The following is an 18,207-nucleotide window of genomic DNA, read 5'->3' on the forward strand; positions in this document are numbered from 1 at the left end:
TTTTATTATTTACTTGACTCCACATAAGCTAAATTTATTTGTTCACTATGTTGTCTAATATAATATTGGAGTTTAATTGATCTAATTCCTTTCTATACCATCTATATCTTCTGGTTAAAATTACAGCTTAACCTAAATGGGTTTAGTTACTAAATGCTTGATGTTTGTTTTTATATAATGTTACACAACTGTTGATTTATTCTTTAAGCCGGGGGGTGCATTGGAGACCGAACTTCGTTTCTGGCTCCACCTCACCCAAATTGGTGCAAGCGGCGATACCTAGAGGCGCTGCTGCACTAAGACTTCCTTATCTAGGTGTTCACTTTCTATTCTCTCATTCTCCTTTCTTAATCTAAACTATATAGGTCTTTCTTTCCTTTTTTTCTTAGTCCTCCCCTCCCAACCCCTCACCCCACTTACAATCCAAACAACACACATGGACCCCCTTTGGGCCTGGTTTCGTTGTCCTCGCGGTTTGCTGTTTATCCATTACCTTGATTATGGCTAGAATTAAATTTTGCTCCTTCAATGTTAAGGGGCTCAATATACCAGAAAAAAGAAGACAGGTACTATACTCTAGCCATAAGCAACGTGTCTCAATATTATTGCTACAGGAGACTCACTTTAAGTCAGGTGTGACTCCGAATTGCATATCGCACCACTACCCCAAATGGTTCCACAGCACAAATCCCCACTCAAAATCTAAAGGGGTGTCTGTCGGCTTCCATAAGTCTTTCCTTCCGGAGGTCCTGGACTCCATAATTGATACAGAAGGGAGATTTATCTTTTTGAAACTGGCTTGGAGATCTCGCGAACTCATATTGGCAAATGTTTACTTCCCTAATCAGGGCCAGCACAGATTCGGTTTCACATGTAAACGGCTTCTAGAACGATTTGCTGGAGGTACTCCAATAATCCTCGGAGGCGACTTCAATCTTCCAATGAATCCTCTGCTTGACGTGTCGTCAGGTAAGTCCTCATACCCTGTATCCTCTATCAAAAAAGTGGGGAGGCAGCTGAGTGATTTGCGGCTGATAGACGTGTGGAGGGCGCTGCACCCAGGCGTGAGGGACTATAGCTTCTATTCCCCATTGTACTCTACATATAGTAGAATTGATTACTTCTTTGTCTCTCACTCCCTGCTAGACAGCGGGGTAGAGGCTGACGTGGGGTCGATCTTGAGGTCTGACCACGCTCCTATCTATTTTACGGTGCAAATGGATCCCTTTGCGAGATCCAGATTCTCCTGGAGATTAAATGAAAATCTCCTACAGGATCCGATCTGTGTCTCAGAAGTGAAGCGCTCCATTACCGGTTTCGTGGTGGACCATGTCAACGATCCCACGCCCCCCTCAATTAAATGGGAGACTCTAAAATGTATCTTGAGAGGTGTGTTTATATCACATGGTGCTCGTCTTAAAAGAGAACGTACTGCAGAAATTGCGGAGTTGTCCTCCCAGATTCTCAAACTTGAAACAAAACACAAACAAGACCTTTCCTCGTCCACCCTGTCGGACCTGTCCACGGCTAGACAAAAGTTACTCACTATCCTAGATCAAAAGTCCCGGTGCTTGAGAGAAAAGATAAAGAGTCGCTTCTACCATCTGGGCAACAAAAGTGGCAGGCTTTTGTCAAGGGCCCTACACCCCCGAGGTCCCCAAACATTCATCCCATACATTAAAAACGCTAGGAATAAAAAAGTTTACAGTACACAGGACATACTCGCTAGCTTTCATGACTATTATAGCTCTCTCTATAACTTAAAGGGCCATTTTAACGATCTGCCCCCGCACTTACTTCGAGATAAAATTAAATCGTATATCCAGTTAAATCGACTGCCTACTGTCTCGGAGGAGTGCTTGGCGGGATTGGAGGACGATTTCTCTCTAGAGGAGATTTCTGCAGTGGTTGGGGACCTGAAGCCGGGTAAGAGCCCTGGACCTGACGGCTTCACAGCTAGTTTTTATAAACAGTTCTCAGACTTGCTGTGTACTCCGCTCCTAACCTCTTGTAACTATGTGGCATCGGGGGGGTCATTTCCACCACAGGCCTTGGCTGCGCATATAACGGTCATTCCAAAGCCGGAGAGGGATCTTGCGCTTTGTAGCAGCTATCGTCCTATCTCACTTATTAATATAGACGTCAAAATCTATGCCAAAATGATAGCCAAGAGGCTAAATAGTCTCTTGCCCCATCTGATTAATCAGGACCAGGTTGGTTTTGTCCCGGGAAGAGAGGCAAGGGATAATACCATAAGATCCATCTCTCTGATCGATAGGGCCAATAGAGAAGGCGATCCTATGTGTATACTTTCAATTGATGCCGAGAAGGCATTCGATAGGGTGGGGTGGGAGTTTATGCACGGGGCTCTGGAGGGCATAGGGCTTAAAAAGAAGATGCTGAGAGGTATCATGGCGCTCTATGAGGCTCCCTTGGCGCAGATCAAAGTAAACGGGGCTCTGTCTAACCCTATACAAATTCGCAATGGCACCAGGCAGGGGTGTCCTCTCTCTCCCTTGCTATATGTTCTAACCATGGAGCACTTAGCCAACGCGATACGCAATAATCCATCTATAAAGGGAATAGAGATTCGGTCAGAAGAACATAAACTGGCCTTGTTTGCAGACGACGTGCTAGTGTATATCACCTCCCCTATGACCACCATCCCCAATATCATCTCAGAGCTCCGGAGTTTCGGGCTCCTGAGTAATTTTAAGATAAACTCTCATAAATCTGAAGTTCTAAATGTCTCTCTCTCGCCCTCCCTGGTCTCCCAATTGAGCTCATCTTTTCCGTTTAGATGGCGAACAGATTCTCTCAAATACCTGGGCATTACACTGACCTCTAAATCATCACAATTATACGACGCCAATTACAGACCGGCCCTCCGAAGAGTGGAGTTAGACCTGGGAAGATGGAATAAACTTCATTTATCCTGGCTAGGCAGAATAAACTCCATTAAGATGGATTTGCTGCCACGTCTTCTCTACTTCTTCCAGACTATCCCTATAGCCCTCCCACCCTCCTTTTTCTCCAGGCTTAAGGCCATGATCACACGGTATATTTGGTCTGGCAAACGCGCACGGATATCATACCTACTCCTGAGCAGGGCCAAACAGGTGGGGGGATTGGGGCTTCCAAACTTCCAACTTTACAACTATGCATCCCTGGGCACCTGTGTTATGGACCTTTTCCATCAAGCCCACAACAAAAAATGGGTGAACTTAGAACTTAAACTCTCGGCGACCAATCCCATTACCACCATTTGGCAAAAGAAAAACGCTCATGAAAGGAGAGAGGACCTTCCCCTCCTCACAAGAAACTTAGCGCTATTCATCAAAAATGGCAGCCAAAAACTCAATATTTCCTCAATGCCCGGCCCTATGACCCCGATTATTGATAACCTAGACTTTCCGGCTGGACAGGGCAAAACCTTCTTCTTACACAAGCACAGAGACAGTCATCCGATAGTTTACGATTATATTACCCAATCTACAATAACACCCCTTCAGTCCCTCTTTGCTGAATCAGATCCACCTCCTGACTCATGGTTTTTGTATGAACAGATCAAAAGTTTCATTAACGTGATCTCTAGGCAGGCCAAAATATTTAGACCCCTCACTCCCTTTGAGTCGGCATGCCTGGGTGTGGGTCCTCCCGCACGGTCGTTATCATTCCTGTATAGGATGTTCCAAGATCATCAGGTATCCGCGTCTGGCTCTCCTGCTTTCTTCACGAAATGGGAAAATGATTTAAACAAAATTTTATCACAAGAGGATAGATCCAAGTGTCTTCTTCATACTTCCAGATCTTCGCTGTGTGCCGACCACCAGGAGAGAAGTTACAAACTACTGTCACGGTGGTACAGATGTCCAGACAGTATCCATAACATATTTCCATCCATCCCAGATGTATGCTGGAGATGCTGGACGGAAAAGGGTTCATATTCTCACATCTGGTGGTCTTGCCCCCCATTAATAAATTCTAGAAGGATGTTTTTGATTTACACAACAAATTATCCTTTTACAGTATACAGCCGACTATGGAGCTGGCCTTGTTATCGATATGCGATCTCTCCATTGCCGGGTTCAAGAGAGGTCTTCTTAGACACTTCCTCACAGCCGCACGAAATTTAATACCTAGGTACTGGAAACAATCCAAATCCCATCACGTGCTGATCTCGTTTTAGAATTGAACCATATCTATAGAATGGAGCAGTTGATCGGGCAGGATACGGGAGCCCTAGACAAAGTGCTGAATATATGGTCTCCATGGATCATTTTCAGGGAGACCTCGGATCTGACATCTTGGATGGGACACGGTTGATCGTGGACGAGAAACCAGGAACCCAATTCCCCCCCCCTGTTCCTTTAATCTTTCCCTTTTTTCTCCTCTTTCTCTTTCCTTCTTCATATTGTCTTAAACATAATCACGTTTAAGTTTAAGCTAATACACGGTTATTACTCGATATTAAGTTATAGCTATCTCTGTTCTTAAAATTCAGTTGATTCCATATGCTCATTCTAGGACGTTAGAAATAATTGTATTACATGAGACTTTTCAAACCTTAATGCATTTTATTGCTTAAAATGCCTACATCAAGTCTTACCCATATTTATGTCTATTAATGTTTTGAATCACAATGAATATATGTATACAACTTGCGTTAATAAAAGATTTACACAGAAAGGAAATTCTAACTTATGATAAGATTTTTTTTTTCTCAAGAAAGTAAATGATCCCCTAAGAATAGAATACGGGCTAATTTTATGTTCAATGGGAGTCTAACAAATCTCTGCTAGCTCCATTTAAGGCTCATGTTTTGGGGGCATGCCTTTCCATCCATCGCTTCCCAACAACATAACAGAGTGCCCATGTGTTGCCATGACAGCCTGTTTAAGGTCCTCATGTCTACTGTGCACTCCTGCGATACTCTTCCTAGGAGACCGTAATTTTAGCTATGCATTGCAATATAGTTGTACATAGAACGTGCAATCAGATGTTCATTGATTTAAAACCCCAAAGGGGATTAAAATATGAGCAGCACTTTTTTTTATTTCATTTGAATTCTTTTGCCATTTTCTAGTACATTGTAAGATGAAATGAATTGTCATTCAAAACTACAACTTGTCCTGGAATAAACCTTTCACAACATAAGACATATATTTATGTCATATGTCATGTCTCTGCTCACACGCTGATCCCTTATCTTTCCCTTCTCATGAGGACTAATTTAGTCAGTCATCATGTGCCTTTAACAATCACTGGTGGATTGTTGAAAGACCATAAAACAATGATGGAATTGGGCTTTTTTGCAATTTCAACACATTTGGAATTTTTAACCCTGTTTTCCCGTACACCATGAAGTAAAATTAATGGAGTCATTTAAAAGTGCAACTCATCCCGCAAAAAACAAGACATTGTACAGCTATATTGACAGAAAAATAAAGTTATGGCGCATGGAAGAAGGGGAGGAAAAAACAAAAATGACCTATAGATAAGGGGAAGGATGTCCCTAAAAGATCTAAGGACTGGGTATAAAAAACAGGTCACCTCCTCATAGGAAACATAGAGAATGCTGCAGAAACAAACTAAAAACAGAAACAAAAGATCGCAGAACCAGAGATCCCAGAACTGCAAAATATCAAACACAGAAAGCTGTCAAAGCACCTAGCCAGAACTCTAGTGGATTAACACTGATGTCCAGCAAGGAATGGGAGGCAGGTGCTGGGTAATAAAGGGTGATACTATCACCTGACCAAGACAACCCAGCACCAGGGGAAAAAGACAAGCAGCCAGAAAATCACAACAAGATGGTGGATGGTAAAAACAAAACAGATTCTAAAAGTATCTCCCCTTTTATGAGAATCCTCCGGATCCTCTTGGCCGAGCCTTATTCGGAAATCTCCTGTGAAAAGCCTTAATCAGCCTTGAGGCCGAGACATCCTCAGCTTTCACCCAGGAATTATCCTCGGGACCGAAACCCTTCCAGAACACGAAATACTGCAAACTTCCTCTGTTCCACCTGGAATCTAAAATGCATTACAGATTAGACCTAATGTCTATTGTCCCTCCATAGCGTTATTCTTTGGCATTTCTCTTGTGGTGCTGCCGTGTAGGGGATTAGACAAAATAGAATTACACCTTCCGGTAATTCGGTTTCTAAGGCTATCCACGACAGCACGCGTAATATCCCCCTAAGAAATTTTATGTTCACTTGATTCCTTGCTGTTAATAAATCAAGCATTCATTCTGTGTAGTCCTTGGTAAAAACACTGAAGATGAAGGGAGGGGGAGGGCTACTTAAACTTCTTGTGTTTCCTGTCCCTAATTAGGATGGGGAGGCAATCTCCTGTGGTGCTGTCGTGGAGGGTCTTAGAAACCGAATTACCGGTAAGTGTAATTTTATATTTCATATCTGCATTATGGCTGTCCAAAAAGTGCTTCACAGCTCCTGAATATGTTCTGGGTTTTTTTGTATTAATCTACTATATAATTGTCTAAGGGTCACTTCCGTCTTTCTGTCTGTCCTGTCTGTCTGTCTTTCTTTCTGTCACGGATATTCATTGGTCGTGGCCTCTGTCTGTCATGAAATCCAAGCCGCTGATTGGTCATGGCAAAACGCCCACGACCATTGCCACGACCAATCAGCGACGCGCACAGTCCGGAAGAAAATGGCCGCTCCTTACTCCCCGCACTCATTACCCGGCGCCCGCATACTCCCCTCCGGTCACCGCTCACACAGGGTTAATGCCGGCGGTAACGGACCGCGTTATGACGCCGGTAACGCACTCCGTAACCGCTGCTATTAACCCTGTGTGTCCCCAATTTTTTACTATTGATGCAGCCTATGCGGCATCGATAGTAAAAAAATGTAATGTTAAAAATATTAAAGAAAACAAAAAACCTGCTATACTCACACTCCGCTAAGACCGCGAGACCGCTAAGTCTTCTGAGTAATTTCGCAATGCATCCTGGGAACGGAAGATGGCGACTGGCGTGAGCGGCTCGGCGGAGCTTGGGTGGATCCCAAGTGTCGGTAACCGCTTCCTGGATCCAGGCGCCAACGGAAGGGGAGTATATAACTATTTTTTATTTTAATTCTTTTTTTTTTTTTCAACAGGGATATCATGCCCACATTGCTATATACGTGGGCTGTGCAATATACTACGTGAACTGCGCAATATAGGCTGCGCAATATACAATGTGGGCTGCGCAATATACAACGTGGGCTGCGCAATATACAACGTGGGCTGCGCAATATACAACGTGAACTGCGCAATATACAACGTGGGCTGCTCAATATACGTGGGCTGCGCAATGTACTGCGTTGGCTGCGCAATGTACTGCATGGGCTGCGCAATGTACTGCATGGGCTGCGCAATGTACTGCGTGGGCTGCGCAATGTACTGCGTGGGCTGCGCAATGTACTGCATGGGCTGCGCAGTGTACTGCGTGGGCTGCGCAGTGTACTTAGTGGTTGTGCTATACACTACGCATACATATTCTAGAATACCCGATGCGTTAGAATCGGGCCACCATCTAGTGATATATAAATATACACTGTGTTCCAAATTATTATGCAAATAACATTTCCTCATATTTTCTCTAAATTACCTATCTGAATTGCAGTCATTGTTATTTTCCAGTCATCTACTATTCTAGTATAATTGCAATGTTTTGGAACAAACTGCCTATGAAAACAGAATCTTTTAAAAAAAAAATAAACACTCAAAATGCATGTTCCAAATTATTATGCACAGCAGAGTTTTCAACCTTTTTTATTTTATTTTGAACAAAAAAATGGCCAATTGTGAAGTTATAAGCATTATCAGCTTATCACAAAATGAAATCAAATAGTTTTCAAGTGAAAACTTTATTCTAGGTGATGTTACATTTGCACATAGGACCCCTTGTTCGAAATAAGCTTCTGAACTCTCTCGTCCATTGAATTTGTCAGTTTTTGGATGGTTTCTGCTTCAATTGTTTTGCATGTGGACATAATACCCTCCCAGAGCTGTTGCTTAGATGTGAACTGCCTCCCGCCATCATAGACACTCCTTTTGATGATGCTTCAGAGGTTCTCAATGGGGTTGAGGTCAGGGGAAGATGGTGGCCACACCATAAGTTTGTCCTCTTTTATGCCCATAGCAGCCAGAGATGCAGATGTGTTTTTTGCAGCATGAGACGGTGCATTATCATGCATGAAAATGATCTTGCTGTGGAAAGCACAGTTCTTCCTCTTGAACCATGGCAGGAAGTGTTGTTTTAGAAACTCCACGTAGATTATGGAGTTCATCTTTACCCCTTCAGGGATCATAAAGGGGCCGACAATCTCTCTCCCCATAATTCCAGCCCAAATCATTACTCCACCTCCTCCTTGTTGGCGCCTTAGCCGTGTTTTCATGGGGTGTCCATCAACCAGCCATCCTCCACTCCATCCATCTGGACCATCGAGCGTTGCACGGCACTCAACGGTGAACAAAACAGTTTGGAAGTCAGTCTTCATGTATCGTTTGGCCCACTGGAGCCGTTTCTGCTTGTGTGCAGTGGATTGAGGTGGTCAACAGGATGGCTTACGCACCTCTGAAGGACCTTGCATCTTGTTGTTCTGAGGACGTTGGAGGCACCAGGAGCTTCAAAAACTTGTCTGCTGCTATGACAAGGCATTTTTGCAGCTGCTCTTTTAACCTTACGCAATTGCCTGTTGGAAAGAGTCCTCAATTTTTCCTTATCAGCACGCACACGTGTGTGCTGGGAATCGGCTACATACTTCTTGATTGTGCGATGATAACGATGAAGTGTCTTTGCAATGTTGATTGTAGTCATGCCTTGACCTAAATACTCCACAATTTGTTGCTTCTCAGCAGCCGAAACATCCTTTTTCTTTCCTATTTTGGCAAAAAATGTAGGCTGCTTAATAATGTGGAACAGCCTTCTTAAGTAGACTTGCCTTTATTTGGACACACCTGCCAAACTAATGTGCACAGCTATCTGCAATTGCTTCCAGTGATATAAAGAGCCCTGACACACATCACCATCAATGAGTTTAAATGACAAACAAATAAATTCTAACCTTATCACTCCGAAACTCTTTGTGCATAATAATTTGGAGCACAATGTATTTAGACAGCTCTGGCAAAAATTAAGAGACCGCCACATCAACTGTCATGGGCAGCCCAGTCTCCAGACCTGAACCCTATTGAAAACCTCTGGAATGTAATCAAGAGATTTTAATTCTTTTTTTTTTTTTTTTAACAGGGATATCATGCCCACATTGCTATATACGTGGGCTGCGCAATATAGGCTGCGCAATATACTACATGGGCTGCACAATATAGGCTGCGCAATATACAACGTGGGCTGCGCAATATACAACGTGGGCTGCGCAATATACAACGTGGGCTGCGCAATATACAACTTGGGCTGCGCAATATACAACGTGAGCTGCGCAATATACAACTTGGGCTGCGCAATATACAACGTGAGCTGCGCAATATACAACGTGGGCTGCGCAATATACAACGTGGGCTGCGCAATATACAACGTGGGCTGCGCAATGTACTGCGTGGGCTGCGCAATGTACTGCGTGGGCTGCGCAATGTACTGCGTGGGCTGCGCAATGTACTGCGTGGGCTGCGCAATGTGCTGGGTGGGCTGCGCAATGTACTGCGTGGGCTGCGCAGTGTACTGCGTGGGCTGCGCAGTGTACTGCGTGGGCTGCGCAATGTACTGCATGGGCTGCGCAATGTACTTAGTGGTTGTGCTATACACTACGCATACATATTCTAGAATACCCGATGCGTTAGAATCGGGCCACCATCTAGTGATATATAAATATATATAGACAGCTCTGGCAAAAATTAACAGACCGCCACATCAACTGTCATGGGCAGCCCAGTCTCCAGACCTGAACCCTATTGAATACCTCTGGAATGTAATCAAGAGAATTCTAGATAGTCACAAGCCATCAAACAAAGAAGAGCTGTTTAAATTTTTGCACCAGAAGCAGTGTGAAAGACTGGTGGAAAGCATGTCAAGACGCATGAAAGCTGTGAATAAAAATCATGGTTATTTCACAAAATATTGATTTCTGAACTCTTCCTGAGTTAAAACATTAGTTTTTTTTGTTTCTAAATTATTATGAATTCATTTTCTTTGCATTATTTGAGGTTTGAAAGCACTGTTTCTTTGTTTTTTAATTTTGACCTTTTCTCCTTTTCAGAAAAAAAAAACAAAATTTATTGCTTGGAAATTTAGAGACATGTTGTCAGAAGTTTATTATTATTGTTATTATTATTAATTTTCATAGCTATTTAGTCCATGGCGCTTTACACGTGGAAGAAGCAATTTTAGAAAAGTACAATAAACGAGCAAAACAAGGCACACACAAGTACAGAGGGAGAGAGGACCCTGCCCGCGAGGGCTCACAGTCTACAGGGATGGGTGAGGATACACTAGGAGAGGGTAGAGCTAGTTGTGCAGCGGTTCAGCAGACTAAGGATCACTGCAGGTTGTTCACTTGTTGGAAGAGGTGGGTCTTCAGGTTCTTTTTTAATGTTTCCATGGTAGGCGAGAGTCTGATGTGTTAGGGTAGTGAGTTCCAGAGTATGGGTGAAGCATGGGAGAAGTCTTGTGGGGAGTAGAGAAGTAGATCTTGAGAGGATCAAAGGTTGCATGTGGGTAAGTACCGGGAGACCATGTCACAGATGTATGGAGGAGACAGGTTGTGGATGGCTTTGTATGTCATAGTTAGGGTTTTGAAATGGAGCCTCTGGACAATAGGAAGCCAGTGAAGGGCTTGGCAGAGAGGGGAGTCTGGGGAATAAAGGGGAGACGGGTGAATTAATCGGGCAGCAGAGTGTAGGATGGATTGGAGAGGTGCCAGAGTGCTAGAGAGGAGGCCAGAGAGTAGGAGGTTGCAGTAGTCGAGGCGGGAGATAAGGGCGTGCACTAGTGTTTTGTGGTTTCATAGTCAATGAATATACAGATCTGGGAAATATTTTTGAGTTTCAGTTGGCAGGAGGAGGCAAGGGCTTGGATATGTGGCTTGAAAGAGAGGGCAGAGTCGAGGATCACCCCGAGGCACTGAGCGTGTGAGACTGGAGAAAGTGAGCAGCCATTAACACTGATGGATAGGTCTCGTGGAGGGACGGAGTGAGATGGGGGAAAGATGATGAGTTCTGTTTTGTCCACGTTCAGTTTTAGAAAGCGAGCAGAAAAGAAAGTTGAAATAGCAGACAGACATTGTGGGATTTTGGTCAGTAAGGAAGTGAGGTCAGGTCCAGAGAGGTAGATCTGCGTGTCGTCGGCGTAGAGATGATACTGTAAACCGTGGGATTCTATGAGCTGTCCCAGGCCAAAGGTGTAGATGGAGAAGCACAGGGGCCCTAGGTCTGAGCCTTGGGGAACCGAGAGACAAGGTGAGGTGAGGGTGTGGGAGATGGAGACACTGAATGTTTGGTCTGTTAGATAAGACGAGATCCAGGATAGGGCCAAGTCTGTGATGCCGAGAGATGAGAGTGTAGCGCCCCCACTGCCGCAGGGCCGAGGGGTACCCGGTACCGGGCCTCTGAGTCTCTGCTCTGGGGTTGTCACGGTGGCTAGGCCCGGTCCGTGACCCTGCTGAGGGGCGTACAGTGATAGTATGATTGATAGTGGTGGTGGTGCGGTGCAGTAAATAACGAGGACACCAAGTTGCAGTCTCTTTACCTCTTTACTGAAGATCTCTGGGTCCTCAATCCGGAATACGGTTAACCAGGCTGCGCAAGTCCGGCCGGTCCAATGGCACCTCCAGAGTTCTCTTTGCAGGTGGAAATCTGTGCCTTCCTGCTAGTGCTATGTGTTGTGATCCTTCCCTGCTGTGCTTACGGAAAGTCCCCACAACTGTTGTGTCTGTTTCTTAAGTTCCCTCACAACTCGATTAGATGATGTCCTGCTAATCTTCCGTCCCTCCCTGATGTTACGGTTAGGACGGCACCCGTATGACGGGTAGGCTCGGAGCTCTTCCGGGACCCTAGAGTCGCCCCTCTCCACAAGTTGCCCCCTATGTCTTCGTAGGTGATTTAGGTGAGACAGCCCGCCTGTGACTGACTGTCCTGCCATTGGTTTGAAGTATTGCTTGAAGCTGGATGTATGAAAACTTCCTCGGCGTTCCGGCCGCCGGTTGTGCGCCTCAGTAGGATGTTGCCTCGGTCTCACAGCACGACTCCTACTGGTATTCCCCTTATTGCTTTGATCTCGTTTCTCACTCAGCACAATCTATCTCGCTTCTAATCCTTCCTTGGGCACCGCCGCTATACTGAGCAGGCACGGTCCCGTGACGTTCTCTCAAGTTGCCAGACCTCTGTCAGGATCCCACCCCCGACAGGGGCCCTACCGAATCTTCCCCCACAACACCCTCTGCCACAAGGTGTTGCCTGGTTCCAACCCAGTCAGCTTTCTCATCTAACTTCCTGCCTGACCCCCAGTTTTACCAGTATGTGAGGAGTGGCCTAATGAATAGAACCCTTAGCTCCCCCTGGAGGCCCGACTGTGAAATGTATTGGTGTCTGTGATACCTGGTCAGATGAACTCCTTCAGTGCCATCAGACGTACCATAGCTCCCCTTAGTGGCGGAGCCACAGTACTGCAACGACCAGGACTCTGGGGCGCTGCAAGAGAATCTGTATCAGGAGGGAATGGTCGACAGTGTTGAAGGCAGAAAACAGGTCCAGGAGAAGGAGGACTGATTAGTGTTGCTTGCTCTTGGCGGTTAGTAGGTCATTGGTGACTTTAGTTAGGGCTGTTTCAGCTGAGTGATGTGGTCGGAAGCCAGATTGTAAGCGGTAAAAGAAGGAGCAGGAAGAGGTGGGAGGACAGTTCAAAATGAACGTGCTGTTCCAGTAGTTTTGAGGCATAAGGGAGAAGAGATATCAGGCGATAGCTAGATACTGAGGATGGGTCGATAGATGGCTTTTTGAGGATGGGTGTGATCGAGGCATGCTTGAAGGATGAGGGGAATGCACCATTTTTTACTGAGAGGTTGAAGAGGTGTGTTAGGTTAGGTGTGTTAGGTTAGGGATGAAGACTGGCGAGATTAGGAATGAGGTGGGACGGGAGCGGGTCAGGCATGTAAGTGGTGAGATGTGATCTTGACAGGAGGGTGGAGAGCTGATCTTCTGTCATGGTGGAGAAGCTGGTTTTGGAGGAACAGGGCTGAGAAACGAAGAGGGGCATTGGGGGCTGCGGTAGAAGCTTTCTCTGATCGGATCGATCTTCTGCTTAAAGAAGGAGACAAAATCGTCCGCAGAAATGAGAGGAGAGGGAGGGGATGGAGTAGAGAATTGAAAGTGGTGAAAAGCTGTTTAGGGTTGTGAGACAGGGAGGATATGAGAGATGAGAATTAAGTTTATAGCATAAATGAACAATTTACATTTTACTCAAAAATATACCTATAAAGAGAAAAATCAGACAAACTGAACATTTTGCAGTGATCTCTTAATTTTTGCCAGAGCTTTTTACTGTGTATATAAATGCTAAAACTGACCTGACATTATGATTCTCCAGGTCTTTAGAAGTTCATAGGCATCAAACATTTCTAGGTTTCTAGGTTCTTTTTTTATCTAAATGAAGAAAAAACATTCCAAACTTTAAAAAAAAAAAAATAATAATAATAATAATAATTGCTCCATTTTCCGATACCAGTAGCGACTCCATTTTTCGTGATCTAGGGTTAGGTGAGGGCTTATTTTTTTGTGTGCCGGGCTGTTGTTTTTAATGATACCATCTTGGTACAGATACGATCTTTTGATTGCCCGCTATTGCATTTTAATGCAATGTCGCGGCAACCAAAAAAGCGTAATTCTGGGATTTTTATATTTTTTTCTCGCTACACTGTTTAGCAATGAGGTTAATCCTTTCTTTTATTGATAGATTGAGCGATTCTGCACGCGGTGATACCAAATATGTGTATGTTTGATTTATTTATTGTTTTATTCCAAATGAGGCAAAAGGGGGGTGATTTGATCGTTTATATTTTTTTATGTTTTTAAAAGTTTTTTTTTTTTTTTTTTTTTACTTTTGGCATGCTTCAATAGTCTCCATGGGAGACTAGAAGCTACCACAACCCGATAGGCTCTGCTACATACAGGCGATGGTATCACCGGTGGGTGAATCTGGGTGGACAGGGTCACAGGTGGGCGAATTTCCGGCCCAATGGCCGGAAGCGCGAGTTAAATACTGCTGTCAGCATTTGACAGCGGTATTTAACGGGTTAACCCGCAGCTGTTCCAGGCCCATGTCAGCTGTACAAAACAGCTGACATGTGCTTGGAAAGATGTGGACTCAGCGCCGGAGCCCACATCAAAGGAACAGAGTCTGACATCAGCGTAAATGTATGACCGATGTCGGAAAGGGGTTAATGTGGTTACCGATAGATGATACTGCCCACCATTTTGTTGGAGTGAAAAAATTTTTTTTGCTGCAGCAAAATGGCAGTGGCGCTTGTATAGTAGCATCTATTGGAACGCGATAGATGCTACTGTGCATGCGCTGCCCGTGCCATTTTGATGAATCCACATGTTTTTTTTTCTCCATCAAAATGGCGCTAGCGCTTGCACAGTAGCATCTATCAGAACACACCGGTACCATTTTGATGAAGACAAAAAAAATTTCCCCAGATAGTATAGGACTAAATCATAAATGAATATATGCATATTAGGCATATGAATTATGCTACAGTGCAGGCGCAGCCGCCGGCTCCATTTTGATGAATATAAATTTTGTTTTTTAAACTGACCATATGATATGCAGTATGTAAAATAGGGGGCAGGTCACTGAAGGATCAGTGACCTGTCATAAGCCATACAGATGAATGTGTGAACAGAGCACCACAAAAAGCCCCGCCCCGGAGCACAATCATGTCATTAACTGAAAAATACAAATGCAGATTAATCAACAATCACAAGTTGGATTTCATCCACCCTGGTATGGTTTTAATCAGTATAACGGTGCCGACATGACACTGTCTGTAGCTTACTGAGCACAATCCTACTGACAGGTTCCCTATAAAGATAGATTAAAATTAAGAGGATATAACCACACAACAATTTCCCATGGGCAAAGCTGTCCATTATTCTTGACCATAACGATCCGCCATAGAATTGAAGACTTTGTTGCCTTCCTCCACACCAGTGACCTATGACCAGCGCAATGTCAGCTTGCCCGACCATTTTAGCTCAGATTGTTCCTGTCTTTTGAAGTGCTACTTGGCAAAAAACATCAAACTTCTAGTTGCGGGAATGCTGTGCTGCATACTTTGCTTTTCAGGTATATACTGTATGTAATTATGTATATGTAAGCAGGTTGCAGGATGCAGTGACAAACAGGAGGCAGAGCAAGGGTTAACAAGATGTAACAATTTAATAAAACTAGGTATTCACTCCTCGCAGGGAGGTTAAAGGAGGGATAATAGGGGTAGCAACTGTAAAACAAGCAGTTCAATGAAGAAACTTATCCTGTCCTGTATGGTCCTCTGCAGCTGATGATCCCGCTGGTGGTTGTAGAACCGGCAGCGGCTGGGCGATGTCCTCAGATGGGGTCCTTTAAGCGATGGTCCATCTTCTGGCGGCAGCGGTCGGTCTCAGGTACCTTCCACCAAGCCCCTAGTCCAGAAGCACATGCGGCCGAAACAAACAAGGCCACGGCACTCTGAGTCAAAAGTAAACGGGCGGGAAGCAAGTGGCAGGTTAGGCCTCAAAAGTCTGTCCGTTACTCGGCCTTCTCTTCTCTGCAAGTGCACAGTACTCACTGACTTCTGCCCCTGACGAAGCCACCGTGTGTGGCGACACGCGTTGGGCTTTGCAGCCCCATGGACCCTATCTGAATCTGACAACTGCTCTGGTCTGGTGCCTTTTATCACACTTGAACTTTCATTACGGCACTTTCTCCGCTACTATGGAAATCCTTCTTCTTCCATTGTCATCATGGCTGGTTGTGCTCAATAGTTAGTATCTATTATATTCTTTGCAAGTACAGGTTTTAATTCCCATTTTTACTTGTCATATGGGTACATAGTTACATCTTGGCAGATCATAATATTGAAGGCTTTCTAAAATGCATTTTTATCCACCTTTTGCACGTCAGCATTTATTATAATGCAGCAGCTCGGAAATCTGTATATCAGTTAATGTTATTTGGTTACTAACAATTTTACAAGAACAGGTTTATCTTGAAAATCTACCATTATTTTGAGTGGTGAATAACTCTCCTTACCAGGTGCCAAACCATTTAATTGTATCATCAGACCATTTGTTGGTATACTTTTCTGTTATTATGGTGTTGTGACATTTAAACAGTTTTGTGGTCTCATGGGGATATTTCCAACTATTGGGGATGTTGTTGGCTTTTAATTGTTTTTAATGTTTTTTGGGTCTTTATGCATAGTTGAATAAAGCATGTAATTGTTTACACTAATTGGCGATCTCTATGGTAGCATGTTCTTTGCTTCTTTTTGTTTAATTGCGCAGTACTCACAGTCACGGAGCACACGGCACTTCTGTCTCTGGCAGCTACTGAGTGCACGGCACTCCTCTCTGCAGCGGGGACCAAACAGCCCGTCGCGGCGCCCGTGCTCAGAGGACAGAGCACGCTGCTCACCTGGCTCTGCGCTGCTGATGATTCGCGCCAAACTGCCCAAGGCTGCACACACTTTTTTTTTTTAAGCTGCCCCTCCTACCAGGGTCATGAAGTCGGTCCGGCTCCATATTCCTTCCCCCATGCAACAAGGGAGGTAGCCTAAACAGTTCCGGACCCGGCTTGGTACAGGTACCCACAGTCTGGCCTTCCTCCTTACATACCGGTATATGCATTTATATATTTCTTATTATACAGGTTAAGCTTCCAGCAATTAATCCAAAATGTACGAATGATAACTCAGTCATTGCATCTGGGAAAGGACCTCCTTTAATAAAGACCAAAGGTGACAAGCTTGGAAAGAAATGTTTCTTTCCACCAATGTAAGTAGCGAGCAGTTATCAGAAACCTTATCCTAATGCTATCTGTAATCTTAAAATTGCACGTTGGACCCTGTTTATATCATGTTCAGCTGTCTTTTAAAGCATTTTATATCATTAAGGTTCTTTCAGACATGCTGAAGGACACCATCTTTGAGCTGCATTGTTTTTTTTTACTATAGTAGGCCGACCAGCTTCTACAGATAAAACAACTTGGTCTACATGCCCACGATCCGGAACTGGCAGCGGTTTTTCGCTTCATCCAAAGCGCTGCTGTCTATTGAATGCAGGTAAATCCGCATGTGTTCACTGAACATGTGGATTCACTGCGTCCAATACATTGTATGGGTGAAATTGATATGCTGTGGTCTGGAGAGACACACTGCATGTCCTTCTCCCCGGGTGAGCCACTGGCGTCTTTGGACACATAGTGGACATGGGATTTCTTGAAATCCTATCCACTATACTGTAACATCTGGCCACTGCGGGTTGGACGTTGCATAAGTACACAGCATCCAACTCGCAGCATTTACTGACTGTGGGCACATATCCTTAAAGGTTGTTGCTTTATCTGTAAATGCTGTATGGCCAAAAGCTGCTGGCACCAAAACTTGCACACTAACCACACAGCACAGGTGCCATATGAAACATGTAAAAACACCCAAGCAAGGGAAACCACAAGCATCAATCAAAAGTAATATTTTCGGGATCCAACCAAAGTAATCCTGGAACAAGTTCTGTGGTAAAGAAGGAGATGATGTACACGACAGTTTTCTTGTCTAGGTAGAGACCACATTAAATCTTAGAAAATGCGATCTGCAAAATAATTCCAAAAGAAAACCTTTTCTGAAATTTTTCCTTTATTAATACTACAGGCCGGGGAATAAAACGGACACGGTAAACTTTGGAAAATTGCTTAGTAATGGATATGGGGATGAATGGTATCATCAGCATGGTGATGAAGATAGAAAACCTGTACAGAAGACCAAAATAAAAGGTAAATCACATGCATCAAATGTAGTTTTTATGTTATTGTTAAGTCATAATGACAAATATTAGGGGCAAATCACAGCTGTAATTTTTACATGGTCTTTCCTAAAAGGGAACCTGTCACCCCCAAAATCGAAGGTGAGCTAAGCCCACCGGCATCTGTAATGCTGTAGATAAGCCCCCCGATGTATCCTGAAAGATGAGAAAAAGAGGTTAGAATATA

General features: G+C 44.2%; 1 protein-coding gene across 1 annotated transcript in view; it reads left to right on the top strand.

The window, feature by feature from the left end:
- Positions 1 to 17,988, top strand: part of C6H7orf57 (chromosome 6 C7orf57 homolog) — a 181,877-nt gene extending 163,889 nt beyond the window's left edge. Inside the window, 3 exon segments of the mRNA XM_077269404.1 lie at positions 16,873 to 16,997; positions 17,870 to 17,963; positions 17,965 to 17,988. Coding sequence (XP_077125519.1) covers positions 16,873 to 16,997; positions 17,870 to 17,963; positions 17,965 to 17,988 — 243 coding nt within the window.
- Positions 17,989 to 18,207: the final 219 nt, after the last annotated feature.

The sequence above is a fragment of the Ranitomeya variabilis genome, chromosome 6 (assembly GCF_051348905.1).
Source record: "Ranitomeya variabilis isolate aRanVar5 chromosome 6, aRanVar5.hap1, whole genome shotgun sequence".
In the NCBI taxonomy this organism is placed as follows: domain Eukaryota; kingdom Metazoa; phylum Chordata; class Amphibia; order Anura; family Dendrobatidae; genus Ranitomeya; species Ranitomeya variabilis.